Source organism: Trypanosoma cruzi, genomic scaffold (assembly GCF_000209065.1).
Source record: "Trypanosoma cruzi strain CL Brener 1047053516865 genomic scaffold, whole genome shotgun sequence".
NCBI lineage: Eukaryota > Euglenozoa > Kinetoplastea > Trypanosomatida > Trypanosomatidae > Trypanosoma > Trypanosoma cruzi.
The window spans coordinates 26,940-43,197 of NW_001849267.1; the positions used below are offsets into that span (position 1 = coordinate 26,940).

At 50.8% G+C, this 16,258-nt stretch overlaps 4 protein-coding genes across 4 annotated transcripts, besides 33 other annotated features; all 4 read right to left on the reverse strand.

The window, feature by feature from the left end:
* Window positions 1-30: part of a sequence feature (areas merged during assembly that could not be assigned to a particular haplotype. This can correspond to areas where the two haplotypes were merged or to regions with more than two copies in the genome that were merged during assembly.) that runs on past the window's edge.
* Window positions 31-992: a sequence feature (areas merged during assembly that could not be assigned to a particular haplotype. This can correspond to areas where the two haplotypes were merged or to regions with more than two copies in the genome that were merged during assembly.).
* Window positions 683-707: a microsatellite.
* Tc00.1047053510773.70 (dynein heavy chain, putative) lies at window positions 761-2,932 on the reverse strand (the record flags this gene model as incomplete). Its single annotated transcript, XM_808372.1, has 1 exon — window positions 761-2,932. One exon carries the CDS (start codon window positions 2,930-2,932, stop codon window positions 761-763), a length of 2,172 nt encoding a protein of 723 aa, XP_813465.1.
* Window positions 993-1,372: a sequence feature (areas merged during assembly that could not be assigned to a particular haplotype. This can correspond to areas where the two haplotypes were merged or to regions with more than two copies in the genome that were merged during assembly.).
* Window positions 1,373-5,148: a sequence feature (heterozygous, Esmeraldo-like haplotype).
* Window positions 1,602-1,621: a microsatellite.
* Window positions 3,007-3,030: a microsatellite.
* Window positions 3,338-3,392: a sequence feature (A-rich).
* Window positions 3,427-3,481: a sequence feature (CT-rich).
* Window positions 3,674-3,711: a repeat region.
* Tc00.1047053510773.100 (hypothetical protein, conserved) lies at window positions 3,844-8,769 on the reverse strand (the record flags this gene model as incomplete). The annotated part of the gene is made up of 1 exon (XM_808373.1): window positions 3,844-8,769. The coding sequence occupies one exon, from the start codon at window positions 8,767-8,769 to the stop codon at window positions 3,844-3,846; it is 4,926 nt and encodes a 1,641-aa protein (XP_813466.1).
* Window positions 4,517-4,564: a microsatellite.
* Window positions 5,149-11,672: a sequence feature (areas not merged during assembly with more than two copies in the genome that could not be assigned to a particular haplotype).
* Window positions 8,881-8,918: a sequence feature (A-rich).
* Window positions 8,926-8,954: a sequence feature (AT_rich).
* Window positions 10,311-10,331: a sequence feature (AT_rich).
* Window positions 10,516-10,543: a sequence feature (AT_rich).
* On the reverse strand, window positions 10,877-11,752 carry Tc00.1047053510773.110 (hypothetical protein, conserved; the record flags this gene model as incomplete). Its single annotated transcript, XM_808374.1, has 1 exon — window positions 10,877-11,752. One exon carries the CDS (start codon window positions 11,750-11,752, stop codon window positions 10,877-10,879), a length of 876 nt encoding a protein of 291 aa, XP_813467.1.
* Window positions 11,673-12,295: a sequence feature (heterozygous, Esmeraldo-like haplotype).
* Window positions 11,741-11,769: a microsatellite.
* Window positions 11,807-11,849: a microsatellite.
* Window positions 11,907-11,936: a sequence feature (AT_rich).
* Window positions 12,214-12,264: a sequence feature (A-rich).
* Window positions 12,291-12,332: a microsatellite.
* Window positions 12,296-12,337: a sequence feature (haploid, Esmeraldo-like haplotype).
* Window positions 12,338-12,580: a sequence feature (heterozygous, non-Esmeraldo-like haplotype).
* Window positions 12,394-12,427: a microsatellite.
* Window positions 12,581-12,842: a sequence feature (areas merged during assembly that could not be assigned to a particular haplotype. This can correspond to areas where the two haplotypes were merged or to regions with more than two copies in the genome that were merged during assembly.).
* Window positions 12,658-12,698: a microsatellite.
* Window positions 12,820-12,861: a sequence feature (A-rich).
* Window positions 12,843-13,076: a sequence feature (heterozygous, non-Esmeraldo-like haplotype).
* Window positions 12,996-13,020: a microsatellite.
* Window positions 13,046-13,078: a microsatellite.
* Window positions 13,077-13,137: a sequence feature (areas not merged during assembly with more than two copies in the genome that could not be assigned to a particular haplotype).
* Window positions 13,138-16,258: a sequence feature (heterozygous, Esmeraldo-like haplotype).
* Window positions 13,430-16,213, reverse strand: Tc00.1047053510773.120 (uncharacterized protein; the record flags this gene model as incomplete). The annotated part of the gene is made up of 1 exon (XM_808375.1): window positions 13,430-16,213. The coding sequence occupies one exon, from the start codon at window positions 16,211-16,213 to the stop codon at window positions 13,430-13,432; it is 2,784 nt and encodes a 927-aa protein (XP_813468.1).

The following is a 16,258-nucleotide window of genomic DNA, read 5'->3' on the forward strand; positions in this document are numbered from 1 at the left end:
CGTGAAGGAAGAAAAACTCCCATCGAGCCCCTCCAAGCTCAAAAAAAAAAAAATGCTTCTGTCGCACGGGTCAATAAACCATTAAAACACCAACAAAGGTCTTCACCGCGTTTACCCGAGAGGCAGCGGTGTTTGCTCACCTTATGCTCCTCCCACTCCTGTGTGCCATTCAGCCCCATCTCCTTCGCCCAGCTTTGCTCCCTTCTCGGCTGCGGCCTCTCAATCACCAACTCCTTCACTAGAGTGGCAAGAGGAAATCCAAAGCCCCAAATTGGCAACTGGCCTGAAACCCATTGTGCACATTGATGAGATAACATCCAATAATAAAGAAAAACCACAACGGTAAAGCCTAAGGCAGACCGCTGCCTCTTCTTTTTTTTTTTTTTTTTCCCACTTGAACGCCTCATAAAATATCAGCTTGTAATGGTGACTGTTACTTACGTACTTCCCTGTGCACACATCTCTCGTAATTATCGTTTATCCTCCGCTCCTAGGAGTACGCATCTAATATATAGACGGAGAGATAAAGGGAGAATGAAGAAATCCGCACCAAAAAAAAAAAAAAAAAATCTCCCTAGTTTTTTGCCTTGACAAACAGAAGATGTCTTGAGCAAAATATAGAGGAAAAAAATGACCGGCAGCAGAGTATAAATAAATATTTATATGAATTAGAAGGTCAATCAAAAAAAAAAAAAAAAAAAAAAGAATAAGTTTCCTCAGTGATGCTGCAGTGTACGTTTGAAGTACATGTTGAAGTCATCTACAACAAAAATGCATCTATGCGTCGTTGCCGCTCCCACAGCAGAGCATTCTTCCGTTCCTGCCGCAGCAGCTCTCGGATGGGTCCTTTGTTTCCCAGGTCTCGGGGTATTCCTAAGCCATTTTCCCGCCTTGCAGAGGCCGTCGCCCTCTCACGAACAAGAGCCTGCAGTTCACATCGTGTCTGTTCGTAAATTTCCCAACAGCGATCCAATTCCATAAGTTTGCCGCTTTCACCGTCAGATACGACCGACGATGCGGTTGTTGTGGAAACAACAGGCGCGACTTCCTTCACGTCGTCCTCAATGGATCGCGGCAGTCCCATCTTCCTTGCCGCAGCCCGCGCTACATGCAACTGCGTCTGCAAACAGCGCACCTCTGCCTCAAGCTCCAGCAGCCGCAGCCGATGATTTGACTCGCGCTCTGACGCCCATTTTCCGTTCCCGTCCGACGATGCACCACGACTACCGCCATGTACCGTCTCTGGCAGTTCCTCTTCTTTTTCCCCCTCATCATTTCGATCCTCCCCTTCCTCTCCGTCCGCTGCCTCCACAAGAATGTTTTGGCGCACCTGACGCGTAATTCTTCGCGCCCGAGAGGCATACTTCAGCGTTGAGAGCGTCTCCTCAAAGGAGGTGCAGCTCGGGGAGATGGTGGCTAGCATGACAGTCCGTGTGTTGCCGCCAAGAGAGTCCTTAAGCAAACGCGTCAGCTTGCTGTCACGGTACGGAACATGAACCTCAAATGCGGCCGTTTTGTATCCGGTGTGAATGGCGTGCTGCTTCTGATGCCTCAACGAATGGAAAGTGCACGACGAAGAGTCACCAGACGCTGTGTACATGTGCTGCTGCTGCTGCTGCTGGCGGCAGGCCCTTCCCAATGCTTTGATGCAGTTGCCCAGCGCGAGAAGACTTCGGTTAATGTTTGACCCCTCCCTACGACGACTGTCCCGCTGGTGGGGCACGCCGCAGGTGCCGTGAGCGACACTTCCAGCCGTAGCGACAGCAGTTGTAAGGCTCTCAAATCCCGATACCCGCTCGCTACCGGCCAAGTCCACCATCCACAGCTTAGCCGTAAGAAATGAACACAACGCCTGCGTCTCGCTTCGGTCCGCCACAATGTGTCGGGTACAACACGCATCCCCCTGATCCCCAGCCGCACCCATGCAAAGTCTCACAGTAAACTGCAGAATGGCGTGGCTTCGTGAGCTCAATTTGTTACTAGCCGTGGAGGCCTTAGTGCGGCGGCGGTCGCCCTCTTCTAAAAGCCGTTCCAGCTCCTCCACACAACGTACACGGATACTTTTCGCATGCGGCACCTGTACGCCATGCACGGGATGCTCCACAATGTCTAAGTCATCATACCGAGAAAAAAGAAGACGTCTGCCCCGACTTCCCTCCTTCTGGCTCGGCGCACTCGCTGCCTGTGTGGCCGTAGCCGGATCAACGAGTAGGTCACGCAATCGCTCATTGTACAATTCAATAAACGACACAAATACCATCCTTTTTGATTCCCTCCCTTGCTGTGAGGGGCCACCCACACCACTTACAGGGACACATGTGTCGTGAAGCCACGCGGGCCGGCTACGCTGGCCAAACAGATCGGCCGCTACGAGGGTGCATAACCCAGGCACCCCATTGTCCCTTTCACCAAATACAGTGTAGCTCTTCCCCGTCCCTGTCTGACCGTACGCAAAGACTGTCCCGTTGTAGCCATTCTCTGCAGCAATCACTAATCCCTGCACAAGTGCAGTGTAAATCTCCTCATTAGTCACTGCAGGTGGAAACACCTCGTCAAAGTTAAAGCAACGAACTCCATCGTGTCCGGTCAGCACCCGCTGCAGTTCTTCTGCGCCCAACTGCATCAGCAGCGATGGTCCCTCCGCCAAGACAACAGAGCTCCTCCCCTTCGCGGTAAAGTCGGTGCAGGCATCCGGGTCAACAAGCACAACGCTCGCCCGCGACCCCCCTCCTCTTGGGAAATAAGCTGCTGCTGTTGCCTCAGGGGTCAGTGACGACGGAGCGGGGCGGTTCAAAAAGACGCAATGAAGACGTGTGCCCCCTCGTCGGGCAAATCGCAGCGACGCAGCGGCCTCCTCTCGGGCATCGAGATGTCGACAGCGGACGGCAACCAAAAAGTTGGAGCTTCCACCGCCCTGTCGCCCAGGAAGCATTTACTCGCCGCCCTTCTTCCCTCCTTCCTTTGATTGTGCCAGAACGACGTGCCCCCCATAGAAAGAAGGAAAAGCACACACACACACAGACACACACAAAAAAAAAAAAAAAACAGAAGAAGGTGGTGGTAGCGGTGCAGCGCAGCGGCAATAAATATAAATAAAAAGCAGCAGCACATGTAAGAAAAGAAAAAAAGTGAGAAATTCCCATCGCCGTTGTGTTCGTCCCTCCTTGAAGCTCTTTGCCCAGTGAACGTCCCCAACGCCTCGCTTTCCCTCTGCCTCTTCCTTCTCTCCTTCTCTCAGTAGACTACAAAAAGGGAATTCCACACCGTCCAACAACGTTCACTGTAATAAAAATGTCGTTGCAACTGCGCCTCATTCAACGCAAACGCATACGCGCACAACAAAAATAAAAATAATAATAAACTCACAGAAGCAGAAAAAAAAAAAAAAAAAAGCAAGTGAGAGCACAGTGTTAAATAATGCGGCGTCTCTCCCTCCTCCTCTTCCTCTTCCTTTCTCTTTCTTTCTCTCTCCCTCTCACTCACTTGTCATTTGTTTTTAAATCCATTCTCTTCAATCTAATTTACATCGCAAAATAATAATAATAAGTAAAGAAGCCTAGTTGTAGACAATTACAGATATAATGACGCAAAAGCCCACGCATCAGCACCACCGCCAATAAATCGGAAGTGTAAAACTCCCCTCACTGAAGAAAAAACATACAGGAGGCGTTCAAAAAAAAAAAAAAAAAAGAGAGAGAGAGAGAGAAAGAGTTTGATATCATAAATAAACATATCAACGTAGCTACATGTAAGCATTTTGGTCATTTCTCCCTCCATATCTTTCTTCCCCCCCGTTGCGGATTTTCTTCTTTTATCCTTCAATGGGGAAGACGCAAGAATTTTCTAAGAAGCGCTGGCACGATTGGAGTCACAAACTTCCTCGATGCTGTGGATCACCGGCTGCGGGACAAGAGTCCCCCTCAACCGAACGGAGAGCAAAGAGGGTCTCGCCTGAGCAAGTCGCAGAATTGCGGCACCCCCTGCCAGGGAAACAGGGTTGTCGGAAAGGTCTAGGGACTGCAGCGACGCGCCGCTAGGATTCATAAGGAAACTAACCAGTTCAATCACCTCGTCATTCTCCAAGTTATTGTGGCTTAGGTTGAGATACTTCAACCCAGTGTTGTCGCGTAACACCTGCAGAAGGGGCATAAGGCCCTTGGGACCGATGTAGTTCCCAGAGGTGTCAACACGACTCACAGACACACCTTGCGTGTCAGGGAGGGCACGCAACAACATACTGTTTGGCTTAATCCCTGCTTGGCGGCATAGTAACATGTACTTATGGCTCATTCCTATGTGGTTATTAGATGACTTCTCGTATTCGGTCTTATCTGGCGCCTGTGATATGTGGTCGGCTGAAATACCCACGCTGATCGTGGGGAAACGCATGCGGTCCTCGTTACTTTGTTGCGAAAGCCCCGGGGAGCCTGAAAGACGCCTTTGCACCGTCACGCTTGTCGGAGGGTTTCGCTCAATGGTGTATCGTCCCCACGTCGACCGCTGATTGCCATACGAATGCTGCTGTTGCTGCTGTTGCTGCTGCTGTTGTTCTTGTTGTTGTTGTGTGGCACAGCTGTCATGAGACGGCCCTTGTGAAAGAGATGGCAATAATCGTGCCTGCCCACCGTCGGCGCCATTTGGCACGGCTGCCCCCAACGAGGATCTCGCAGCAACTTCTGCAAGGAAATTGGGGCGCATTGGCAGTGGGCTGTGCGAACTTCGTTTCAATTGACGCGACTGCAAAGCCACCAAATCCCGTTCGCGCGTGTAATGCGCCTCGGACACTCGCCGTCGCTCTTCAATAAGTTTACGCAATAACTCATTTCCTTCGTTGCTTCTCCGCATGTACGGAAGCTGCTCAAATAACAAACCCAACTGGGCGCACTCCCGCCTTGCGGCGGCGGGTTGCGGCGTTGAGAGGCCCACCGACCCGTTTCCATCAGCCGATACGTTAGGTGTTGTTGAAAACGACAAGGAGGTTTTTTTCGAAAGCCCCGTCTGCGATTTCCCCGCGGCCTGCTGCATACCTTCCGCTGAATTCCGCTTTCCCACTTCCTCGGAGGGCATTTGCTTTGCGGCGTCCACTTTCGGTAGTCCTTTGCCCTCTTTCAAACCCATGCCAGCGCGGCGGACCCCTCCAAGAATAGACTCCAGCCTCTCCAGCTCCTGACGCTCAGACTCTAGGAAGCGCCTCACGGTACCAAACGTTGGGCCGCAGGGAGTCATTTTCTGATTTTCAATGGAGAAATCAGTCAACGACTGTATGTTGTTGGATGTGGGAATTCCGTGAGGTGCTCTCTGCACGACCTCATTCGTGCCCTGTTTCTCTTCTAGAGGCAGAGAAAAAGACTTTCCCCCCTGCCTGTAGAAAGGCGGCACTGGATTTTCCCGTGACGCATTTGCAACCTGCCCAACAGGTGGTTTGGATGACAATAACTGAACTTGTTCACTCGCCCTGCCTGTTCTTCCCGCCGGCAAAGGAGTGTCCGCGACAAAGACTCGTGGTATCGAGAAGTTTTGTTTCTCCTCCGTTGCTTGAACAACGGTCTGAGAGCATGCCGGAGCGCCACCTCCCATCCGTGCCCTGGCAAACGATGAACGTTGCGGTAAATGACTCTCACAGGGCCTTTCAGAAGACAATTCGCCGTTGTTTTCAACGACTTTCTGCCCGGGGTCTGCTGCAAGGGGTTGCGACGTGGAAACACCCGTTGTCATCGGCTTTACCACCGCCCCCATCGGTTGCTCCTGCCCATTTGACTGCCGTGGCTGCTCCTCCCTGCCGTCCATGGCGCGGTGTGGCTCCCCATCGTTTAAAACCGTTTCTGCCTGTGGTGTTTTGTCCACTTCACTCGTGGCATCCGGCCCCGGTGGGGTTGTCACTTGTAATCCCACCCTTTGCGTCGCTCTGCTGTCGTCCCCATCGCTATTCGCCTTCTCATCGCGTGAGCGGTAAGAAGTGGCAGAGGAAGCAGAAGGCTCCGCGAGCAAAAATGGGTGTGCACTGCAGCGCTCAGGTTCCACAACGTACGGAATGTCGTTTATCAACGCCTCGGCACGTTCCCGCAGGCACTTGTCAATGCTCGCCGTTGACCTCCGCGCCCTCTCTGCGTCGCGGCGTATCATGAGCAGCGATTGAATGTCCTCGTCCGTTTCCAGCTCGGGAATATTCCCAAGTAGCACCCCTCTCACGCGGCTTTCAAGAAATGGGTAACGCGACAGCATTCGCGACGTTGCATTAAACATCTCTTCGGCAATGGACTCGACCACGGCACAGAGGGAGTCTTCCACCAGTGCAATCGAGCGATAGTCCCGCGTCACTGAGGCGTTGCCACGCACGGCTCGCATACGGTTCATGGCAGCCTCCACGCGCGGGTCAGTAAGGTTCAGATCCTCAAGGAAAATTCCTGAAAAAGGCACTTCTGGGAGAAACGGGCACACCTTCTTTAGACTCAAAACTCGTCTTTTTGCCGACTCTGCAGCAGCGGCATTTACGAAAGCTGTTTTCGGGGGCGAGTTAAGGGTAGAATTCGCGGTAAGTGGGTCAGGCTCTGCGGCCACCGGGTCGTCTGCGAAATCCCTCTCAACGCCGCTGGAAACGCTGGTCGCGACGGGCGTCGGCTGCTCCCGATGCCCATTCTCTGCAATGGCTTCTCTAGACGCCGGCCTCTTCTGTTCCTCGCCACTCTGCTTGGAAATGTCAACGCAGCTCATGACGGGTGCTGTTTGCTCCTCACGCCCATTCTGTGCAATGGCTTCCCTGGATGCCGGCCTAGTCCTGATGAACTGCTGACTAGAGCTAGGCGTGTAATTCCTCAAAGTCGGTAGGCGTACCTCAGAACTGTGCCCTGATGAGAAGTTCCATCCCCCTTTCCTACCACTGCCGCTCTGTGGATGCAAGGGGGATACATGGCTTGTGGAGCCTGGTGGCGTTTTCTCTTCATGTGTGCTCTGTGTCGTCGTTGAGGCGGAACTTGGAAGTACCCGCGCCGGCAGGGTCGTCTCATAGCCTATTTTCTTCCCTATGGCCATGGCGTTAGCGGCCAATGGCTGTTTACCCAATTTGTTGAGTATGGGAGGTGAAATCGATGAAGAAGCAAACCTGTTATTATACCGCCTAGAAACAGCTGCAGACGCAGCCACCGCAGCACTCCTATTGTTATCTTCGGTAGAGCCGTTGCCATTGCTCTGCTTTGTCTCGGCCTGCGTTTTGTCTCCCTCCTCCAATGCCGTGCCCCTTCCTTGACACATGCGTTTCACCTCTGCCCGCTGCTCCTCCAAAAATCGTTGCGTGTGCGCTAACGGCTCAAGGCCCTTGTCGTACTTGTTGAGTACCTTCCGCCCCGCACGAAAGGCGTTAAGTCGATTGCTCAGCGAACCCGCAGGCGACGCGTCATCTTTTACATCTATCAGTGCCTTCCAGCGGAACACCGTTATTCCCTCATCGCCACGCATCGTCGCTGGCACTGTAGTCACCAGTGCGGATTTCAATGCAGGCTCTAATTTGCTGAGCGCCACCTGCTGCAGAACCTCCGTTTGCACGACAAATGCTCCGGCGCCAGCGTGCTTCACGCCATTCATGCCATAACTCCGCACTGTATTCACCAACTCCCGCAGACGCTGAGCACCCAACTGGGGGTAGTACTCCTCCTCGTGAGAAAAGTAAAAGGAATACGTGTTGGTTAAACCCCTCACGGTTTCTTGCAATTCGTCACAACGCTGGATTGTGGCGTAGTGCAACGCCTCCCACAGACGATTATTCGCTGAATCCTCCATAAACATGGTCCGCAGCATCGGTCGCTTGACGCGTCCTAACATCGGCACCGACCGCTTCGTCATTTGGCTCAGGCGAAACTCAGGCACCACAATCCATATCAGCTCTTTCTTCCATCTTCGCATGAGGCGCTCGTGCAACTCCGACGGCAACGGGCACGTGACGACACTGGAAGCGGAATACGACCAGTGAGACTTGACCGCAAACAGTGGGCGAGCTGCCAGCCCACCACGGCCTAAGAGATGCTGGTGAATGCACCACAGCAGTAGCCGTACTACATCCGTCAAAACAGATTCAAATGCGTCCTCAAACAGACGGACAATCTCCGTCCACAGCGGCGGGCTCTCCTTCGTGGAGCTGCCGCTTGTCAGGTACGGAAACCGGCCATCGCTCAGAGCGTCAAGCACGACCAGCATCTCGGTATGAGCCTGGCTAACGACGTCCCCCACATGGTGCAGTGCGGCCTGCAGCTCCGCATCCCACTGCTCAATTAATGGAATGTTGTCGACGCATGAACTCGCCCCTGCGTGGCTCTCGTGCAGCACCTTCGCCGAAATTCTGCCAAGAACGTCCAACAAACCCCGACCGGAGGTGGAACACCGACGACAATTCTCTTCACCGCGCTGACGTCCTTTGCTGCAGTCGCCAACCTCGCCAGCACCCTCCTTGGCGCACGTGCATCGCCAGGCCTCGCAGGCGTCTGAAGAACAATTGTACAATAAAAAAATTTTTCCCTGCTCCACGACATCCCGCAGCAGATTTGTGAATACATCCGACAACTCCGCTAGTTCAGTTGTCGGCGGGTACTCCGATGCGGGGTACACGAAGCGCTGTGCCAACGACCTGAGTAGCATTTGTTGCTTGGCCTCAATGGCGCTCACAATACCCATCGCCCGCTGCTTCGTTGCCTCGCCGTTTTCCTTCTTCGCATTCCTCGACTCGCGTTCCACGTTCCTTCGCTGAACCCCCAGCTCGAGCAGCGCGTGGATGGAATTCATTGAAAAGTGGCCAGGACCGTGGGACCCGGACAATCCGTGATAACACGTGTAACCGCCCCCTCTATGAGCGTTATTGAGTGAATAAATGCACTCAAAGACAACTTTTGCGGCAAAAGAAAAAAAAAAAAGAAAAGGAAAGAAAAGAAAAGGACATGCATATATAAATTAATTCATTTATTTATTTACATGAGAAGGAAACACATATATGTGGATACGCACTCATGCATGTACAAAAAAAAAAAAAAGGTTACAGGAGCAGAAAAGACGCCATCCACAATGAGAGCCATGCACCACGTTCACTTCGCTACACCCGTGAAAATCGCACGCAAGCATGCGCAGCAGCGGCACTGCGGTCGGCATCCATCCAGCAATGAAGTGGCGGAAAGACAAAATCAACCAAAAAGAAAATGCAGCCACACACAAACAAACGGAAGGAGAAAAAAAAAGACAAAATCACTTCCATCGGCACTCAAAAAGAGGCCCCTCAGCACCGTTCCATCCGTCGCGCCGTAAACTGTCGGCCCCCAAAACTTCAAAAAAAAAAAAAAAAAGAGTAAAAGAAGAACGGTAAGTGTGGCATGCGTAGAGGATTTAAACCGCACCAAAACATGTACTGCGCGCTTGCGGCACAAGGAATTCCAGAATCGGCGAAAGGAAAGGGCAAGGTCGCAAGCCGCCTGCACAAGAACAGGCAACCACCCAAGCAAATGATATCAACGTCCGGCAACGCAAAAACAAAAAAAAAAAGACTGCAAATAAGCAGCGGCAAAAAAGCCCCCGTACTGAGTAGCTTGAAAGCCCCACACAGCACGAAGCCCATTCCTTTCGTCAAGCCAAAAGCAACAGCATGCCCCCGTGCATGCAGGAAACATCCGTCCAATACACGTAGTCAAGACAGTACACACGCAGTTATGCAGCAGCGTGCGTAATGTAAGCGTACAGTCCAGAAATGAGTTTCGTGCAAAAAAAAAGTAAAGGTGCGACTCCCAGTAACGCGCCTTCGCCGAACCGGTGCAGGGACTCAAAGCCAGTAACCTTTGCCGCCGCAGAAGTGGCCAGGCATCCAGCGGCGTCTCGTCGCCTACAGGCCACACAACAGCAGGGACGTCGAGGTCCGTCTGCATGCACTGGAAAATCACCGTGCGGATGTCGGCTGTCACAGCGGCGAGTACCGGCTGCATGGGGTCCATGCCTCACCCCAAAGCCAACCGTGTGGCTGCGCGATCACAATGCAGTCACCATCCCGGCCTTGTAAGCCTTGATTGAAGTGGCCAACAACGAATCATTCGTGCACATATCGTGCCGAGCAACTTTTCATTTGGTTGTTACGCCTCCACTCACTTAAAGACGCACACCTGTGGCAAACATAAGCAAACAAAAAAAACGCCTAGGCTATTTGAATTTGTTTGTCTCGCATGAATCGTGAGATTTTGAAGCCACCTATCGTTGTAAAAGCCTCAATTTGTACCTTTTCTTTCCCCCCTTATTTTCCCCACAGAAAATGTAAAGAAAAGGCAAAAATATATGCAAATGTATACAGGTTTAAATAATTAATTAATTAACTGCTGTATTGGCATTTAAAATTACCAATTTTCCGTGTTTTTGCCTGCATTCTGTAGTTGTTTGCGTTGTAAAGGGGGGAGGGGGGAGGGGGTCTAAAAAAAATATACTATCCATGTATAAATATGTATGCATGTATACACATGGAGAAACAAAGGTAGGGCAAGAAAGAAACATTTTCTTCCCATAAAAAAAAAAAATTTATTATTATTTTCAGAGTCCCGTCCAGTCGTGTAATCTTTGCTCCTTGTCTCCTCCCCATATGAGGCCGGATGCAACTGCCAATGCATGCTCCGCAAAGGGAGGACGATGGGTGATGCTCCCTTCCTGTTGTTCCGCCCCTCTCCCCCCGAATTTAAAAGGAATTGTTGGGCCACACCGTCACACCGCCATAGAATGGCATAGAAGATTCCAAAATAAAATACGTTGCAGACGCCCTGTTTCTCTCCTTTTGATTTTTCTTTTCCTTTTTCTTTGCTGCCGTTGGCCTCGTCTCCATGAACGGGGTGCTCCTGAACTTTTTTTTTTGTTTTTCCCCCGTGCGTGTTCACACAGGCGCAGATGGATGCCGTGCGGGAATGCATGCCGACGGGGATGACCGAAGCAGAAGTCTCCGGCCAAACACGAGGACGAAAAAAAAAAGTAGCTTCCACACATGATGACGACACGCGGTGCCGTATTTTGTGAGTGCCGCCAAAAGTGTCGTGGCCCACTTGGAGAATCCACTCGCTGCCGGCGGGGCTTTAGAAATATTTGCGTCGCGCTCATCAGCCGGCGGCGGTGGCGGCCGCTCCACCAGCGGGGTGCTGTCCCCGCACGCCACGTCAGTTGTCCCCGCGCGGTGGTTGTCCCTGCTGGAGCCGCTTTCCGTATTTTCGTGGCGCCTTGGCTGCTCCGCCACGGCCTGGTTGAGCCGCATCGTCTTCAGGGCGCGGTGTGTCTTGTACACCTCCTCCTGCTCCCGCAGCTGCTGCACCTCCACGGAAAGCCGCTTGGCTTTCTCATCCGCTGCCAGCAGCATGGCGTAGTCGTCAAGGAGTTGATTGGAGTTCTCCTCGAGTTCCTCGTCAAGCTCAATCGCCTCCACTAACGCCGCTGTCGCTTTTGCATGGCCGCCGTGCCTGCGCTGACGTCGGTTGTTTTTGCCCTTTCGGCCCTTCTGCTCGTTTTTCCCGCACTGCGTCTCTCCCCCTGCTGGCGGATGGCCCACTGCGGCATGTGTGGCGGTCTCCACGTGCTGTTGTGTGCATCCGTCGTCCTCACCGTTGCTGTGATGATTATTTTTGCTCTGGAGACGAGCCTCCACCTCATCGGCAAACATCACACGGCGAGTATGCTGTGTGGCATTGTCGTCATGGGATGTGTTGGGTTTCGTCCCAACAGTGTCCATGTTAAATTCTTCTCCCTCCCGGTATGTATGCATGTATGTATGTATCTATGCAAATTATCCCACTTTATTCCTAAATGCCTGTTGGTCTTTTTTTTTATTTTATTTTTTCTTTTCTTTTTTTTTTTTTTTTGTGCTCCGCTCCACAAATCTCGTGTGTCTCCGATAGTTTCCCTGCTGCAATGAAAACAAAAAAAAAATAAATAAATTAAGAAAAAAAGAAGGCCACTCATATGTGTCACAGCATCCATATGTATGCAACATACATGCATGTTGTAAAGCCATGTCGACAGCGGCCTCCCCCTCTTTTTCTGCCGCAGAGATGCACACAAAGAAAAATAATAATAATAAAACCGAGACGTTGAAGCGGCGTTGATGTAAAAAAAAAAGAAAAGGAATAAAAAGTGGGCTCACAACACGCACACATACAAAAAAAAAAAAAATAACATGTCATTTGCATGCATTCGTGCTTTCTTATTGCAGACATGGCGGTATACAAAAAGAAAAAAGAAAAAAAAAACTATGAAAAAAAAAAAAAAAGAAAGAAAGTGATTTGTGTATACTACAGTCAAACATATACATATATATATATATATATACATGTGTATGCACATATGCACCGAGTACATTACTCCTATAAATGGTGTATACGTTCACTTGTGTCTTTTGTCAAAAATAATAAATAATAAATAATAAATAAATAATAAATAATAAAACACCGTTTGGGATGTCTTCTACACGTTCACTTCGCCCATTCCACCCATCGCTAAGATGATTCCCCCGGTAAACACCCAATTTACGGTAAAACTGAGACGCACATGGACGTAAAGCCTATAAGGCACATAAATATACATATAGGCACACAAGAAAACAAAAACAACAACAACAACTAAAAATAATAATAATCAACGCCTCACCAGTCAATTAATTATTAATAATTTAAAAAAAGAAAAAAAAAAAGGAAAAAGAAAAAAAAGAAAAACACAATTACATTTTCTCCATCATGTCATTATAACCGCATAAATATTTATGCAGCAGCCAATCGAGTGTTCATGATGATTCCTTTTATTGTCTACATTTCATGAAAAGTACCACAAAAACAAAAAACAAAACAAAATAAAATAAATAAATAAATAAAAATAAAACGGTGGGAAGAGTGCAGGTCCAAATAAAGCCTCCCACCCCGCCCTCCACGTGTGTGTGGGGGGAGAGGTGTGAAGGCGACTAAAACTTTAGTTTTGAAATGGAAATTATACAACGATGAATTGGACAGACACACAAAAGAAAAAAAAAGAAAAAAAAAGTACTATTGAAACATGTTTACCAAAAACACATGCATATGCATATATATATACATATACAGAATGATAACAATGAAAGGTCTTCAGTAATTGTCCTACCGGCATGTAAAGAGGCACGCGCAGACAACTCCCACACACACACACAGACACAGACACATTGTGTAAATTATGTGGGAGAATTGCCCCATGGATGTCACTGTTTCTCTTCTTCTTTTTGAGGAGGGGGAGAAAGAAGAAGGGGGCTGCTTGAGTCACTCCTTCACCAGAGACAATCCATTTGTTCCTTAATTGAGGTCATGCCGACTCCCACTTTCTCGCCCTCTTAGCTTTTACAGCACTCAGTAATAAAAAGCACCCATTTCAATTCAAATGGAGGTGCCATGCGATCCACTGTCCTCATTCACCAGTCCTTCTATTCCCTTTCCCATCCATAGTCAGAGAATTTATAGCCACCATCGCAGCCAAACTCACCATCCTCATCATCATCGCTTGTCGTAGTGGACGAGTCTGGAAAATGCTGACGCAGCCGGAAGACGTTGGTTATTGGGCAGAACATCTTGTTGGGATCCGGTGCGTATTTGTGGGAAGTTGGGCGATAAATGCTGGACAAACTCAAAGAGGCGTATTGATCCATAGAAAGACTATGGCGCTGCAGACTCTTCTTCGTCTCCTGCCCCTGATTGTCGTCAGCGTCTTCTACATTTTGCCAGCCGCCATCCTGCTGCGGTATGGGCAACGTGGAATGCTGATTAAATACCTCTTTGTTGTGTGGAGAACAAATGATCGGTGACTTCATCGGCACAACTTGAGGTACCGCCGAGGTGCGTCTACTACGCCGCACGTCGTTTGTCACGTCCCCACCCTCGTTGTTGTTGTCGCTACAAGCAAAACAGTCTTCTCTCTCCAAGATAAAAACGACACCACTGGAAAAACGATGCTCCCGTTCGACCTTGTACGGCCCGGGGTAGAATCCCTCAAGCAAATCCTCTTCACCGGTGCTCTCACTGACAGTGGAACCCTCCGTGTGCTTTTCCTTCTGCTTGGGAAGGTAGGTGGCATTGGCGGCAAAGTCAGATGGTGGCAACGCTAGTGATGGGTCTGCTGGTGAGCAAATGAAAATTTTGTCATCATCGTAGTCCCCAAGCCATGCGACAGTGCTGCGGACGCGGCGGTGCCAAGACAACGGCGCCGGGGCGAAAGGAGCAATGGTGCCTGGAAGCAAGTTGCCCAAATATGCGTCATCAGCCCTACATGGTGGCGTAAATCCCGTCTTAACGTCCGCTTCCTGTAAATTTGAGTCTTCATCTTCAAGGACGCTCAGTGGAGGTGATGGTGATGGTGAAAAGTTGACCTCTGTCGTCACTGGCGGTGGCGTGGGCCCATGAACCTCAGTTGCAGCCAAAAAAATGAGAGGAGACGTCTCCTCGGATTTTAGCCGACCGAATGGTTTTGAAGTCACCTCAGGCAAGGGAAATGCGTCATTGGGACCGTCATTCGGAACATCCAAAAGGATCTGAGAGATGCGGGTGGCTACTTCAGCAAGAGTATTGGGTGACCCCATGCACAGTGGGCATTGTTCCAGAGTTTCTGTGGACGCCAAATGCTTGATGCTCTGCACAAGTGGCGCCGAGCCATCGCTTGACCGCCTATTGTCCAATGACCGCCGTTTCTTGAATATGGAAGCAGTATACGAAGAAGAACGTACAATTCCTTGAGAGGCCTGTGGAGAAATTGACAAAACAGACGCCCAATTCCTCTGGGACGAATCTTGAAATGCCCCCATAAAATCGCTCAGCCGGCGTTGTATTTCGCGGTTGCCCATCTCATTCTGCGGCTCTCTCTCCTCTGGGTGGTCATAAATGGCAGAACGTACAGGCCCCTCGGTTTGTTTCACATCCTCCACGGGCGGCGGCGCGTGATCCACCTCCCGCCCTCCTAATTTCTGAGGTGATGTGCATGCTTCCTCATTGTGGCTCGTGTACCCTGACTCAAGCGATACGACGTGAACATCTGTCGAGCCCTCTCCATCGTCCAGGGGCATCCCCGTTAACGCATCCTGCTTGGATCGCCTTCCTTTTCTCCTGCCTGACGAGGCGCTGAGGAGCATGTGATGTGGCGGTGGAGTGTGGTACCGTGTCAACGCCGGAGGTGCGTGTCGTAGGGTCCTCTGCTGCTTCTCTGTGAGGGAGCTACGCACCGGCTCTATTTTAATTTCCTCACCAGGCAGAGCATCCTGGTGGAGTGCTATTTTTTTTATGCTACTCGCTCTGAAGCGGGGAAGTGAACTCGACGATTTCTTCTCCATCTCCACCGAACTGCCGTTGCTGAATGACGCATTGCCAACCACATTCGATGGTGGCGGCATGTCTGTGGGATTCAGCGTGACACTCCTCCGCACCTCGCTCGCCTCCGATCCGTCCAGACAATGAGACGACAGGATCTTCTCACGCGGCTTTGAAGTTACATTCAACGGTGATGGCAACGGTGGCGACGCACTTTCATTCGCCCTATCCTGAGGTTCAATCTCTCCAGCGGAGCCCGGCCTCGGCATTTGCTCCGACGGCCTCTCGTCATGGCTCTCCATTTCGTTCCCACCCATCTTCTCGTTGCTCTGCTCCGGTGGATGGTCCACTGCAGCCGCCATCCTGTCGGGGCCTGCAGCAGGGCCCGCCCCCGTATTCACGTCGCTCGGCCCATTTTCCCTAAATTCCTGGCATGATTTCAACGTGGCACACGCTGCGTTGCCCTGCACTGCAGCGCATGTGGCGGGAGACGCAGTGGCGTCCATGCCGTTTATAGACTCCGCTCGCAGTACTGGACAAAATGGACGATGCGGGAGTGACGCCTCGGGCAAAGCGGCCATCTCACCCTCGCTGGGTAAGTGCAAGAGCGCAATCTCAAACGCCCTCCCGGGGTTAGGTGAGATTGCGGAACCGCGGGACGGCGGTTGGTCCATTTTGCTCGGATCTATTGAGGGCATTTGTTCAATAGATTTTAACGTTATGACACTACTGCCACTGTCGCTGCTTGTAGTCGTGACGCTCAAGTCAGAGAGACGTCGGCATTTAACTGCTGGCGGGGTGTCAACTTCCCCTTGCCTCTCCACATTACCGTCTCCCCTTGTGACTACTCTGTCCGTATTGTCGTCGCCTCCTTCCTGTGGGGGGATTGAACCCTCTTCTTCTCCTGATGACATCCTCTACAACTGAGCAACAACAGAGAGACACAAACAAGAAAAGAC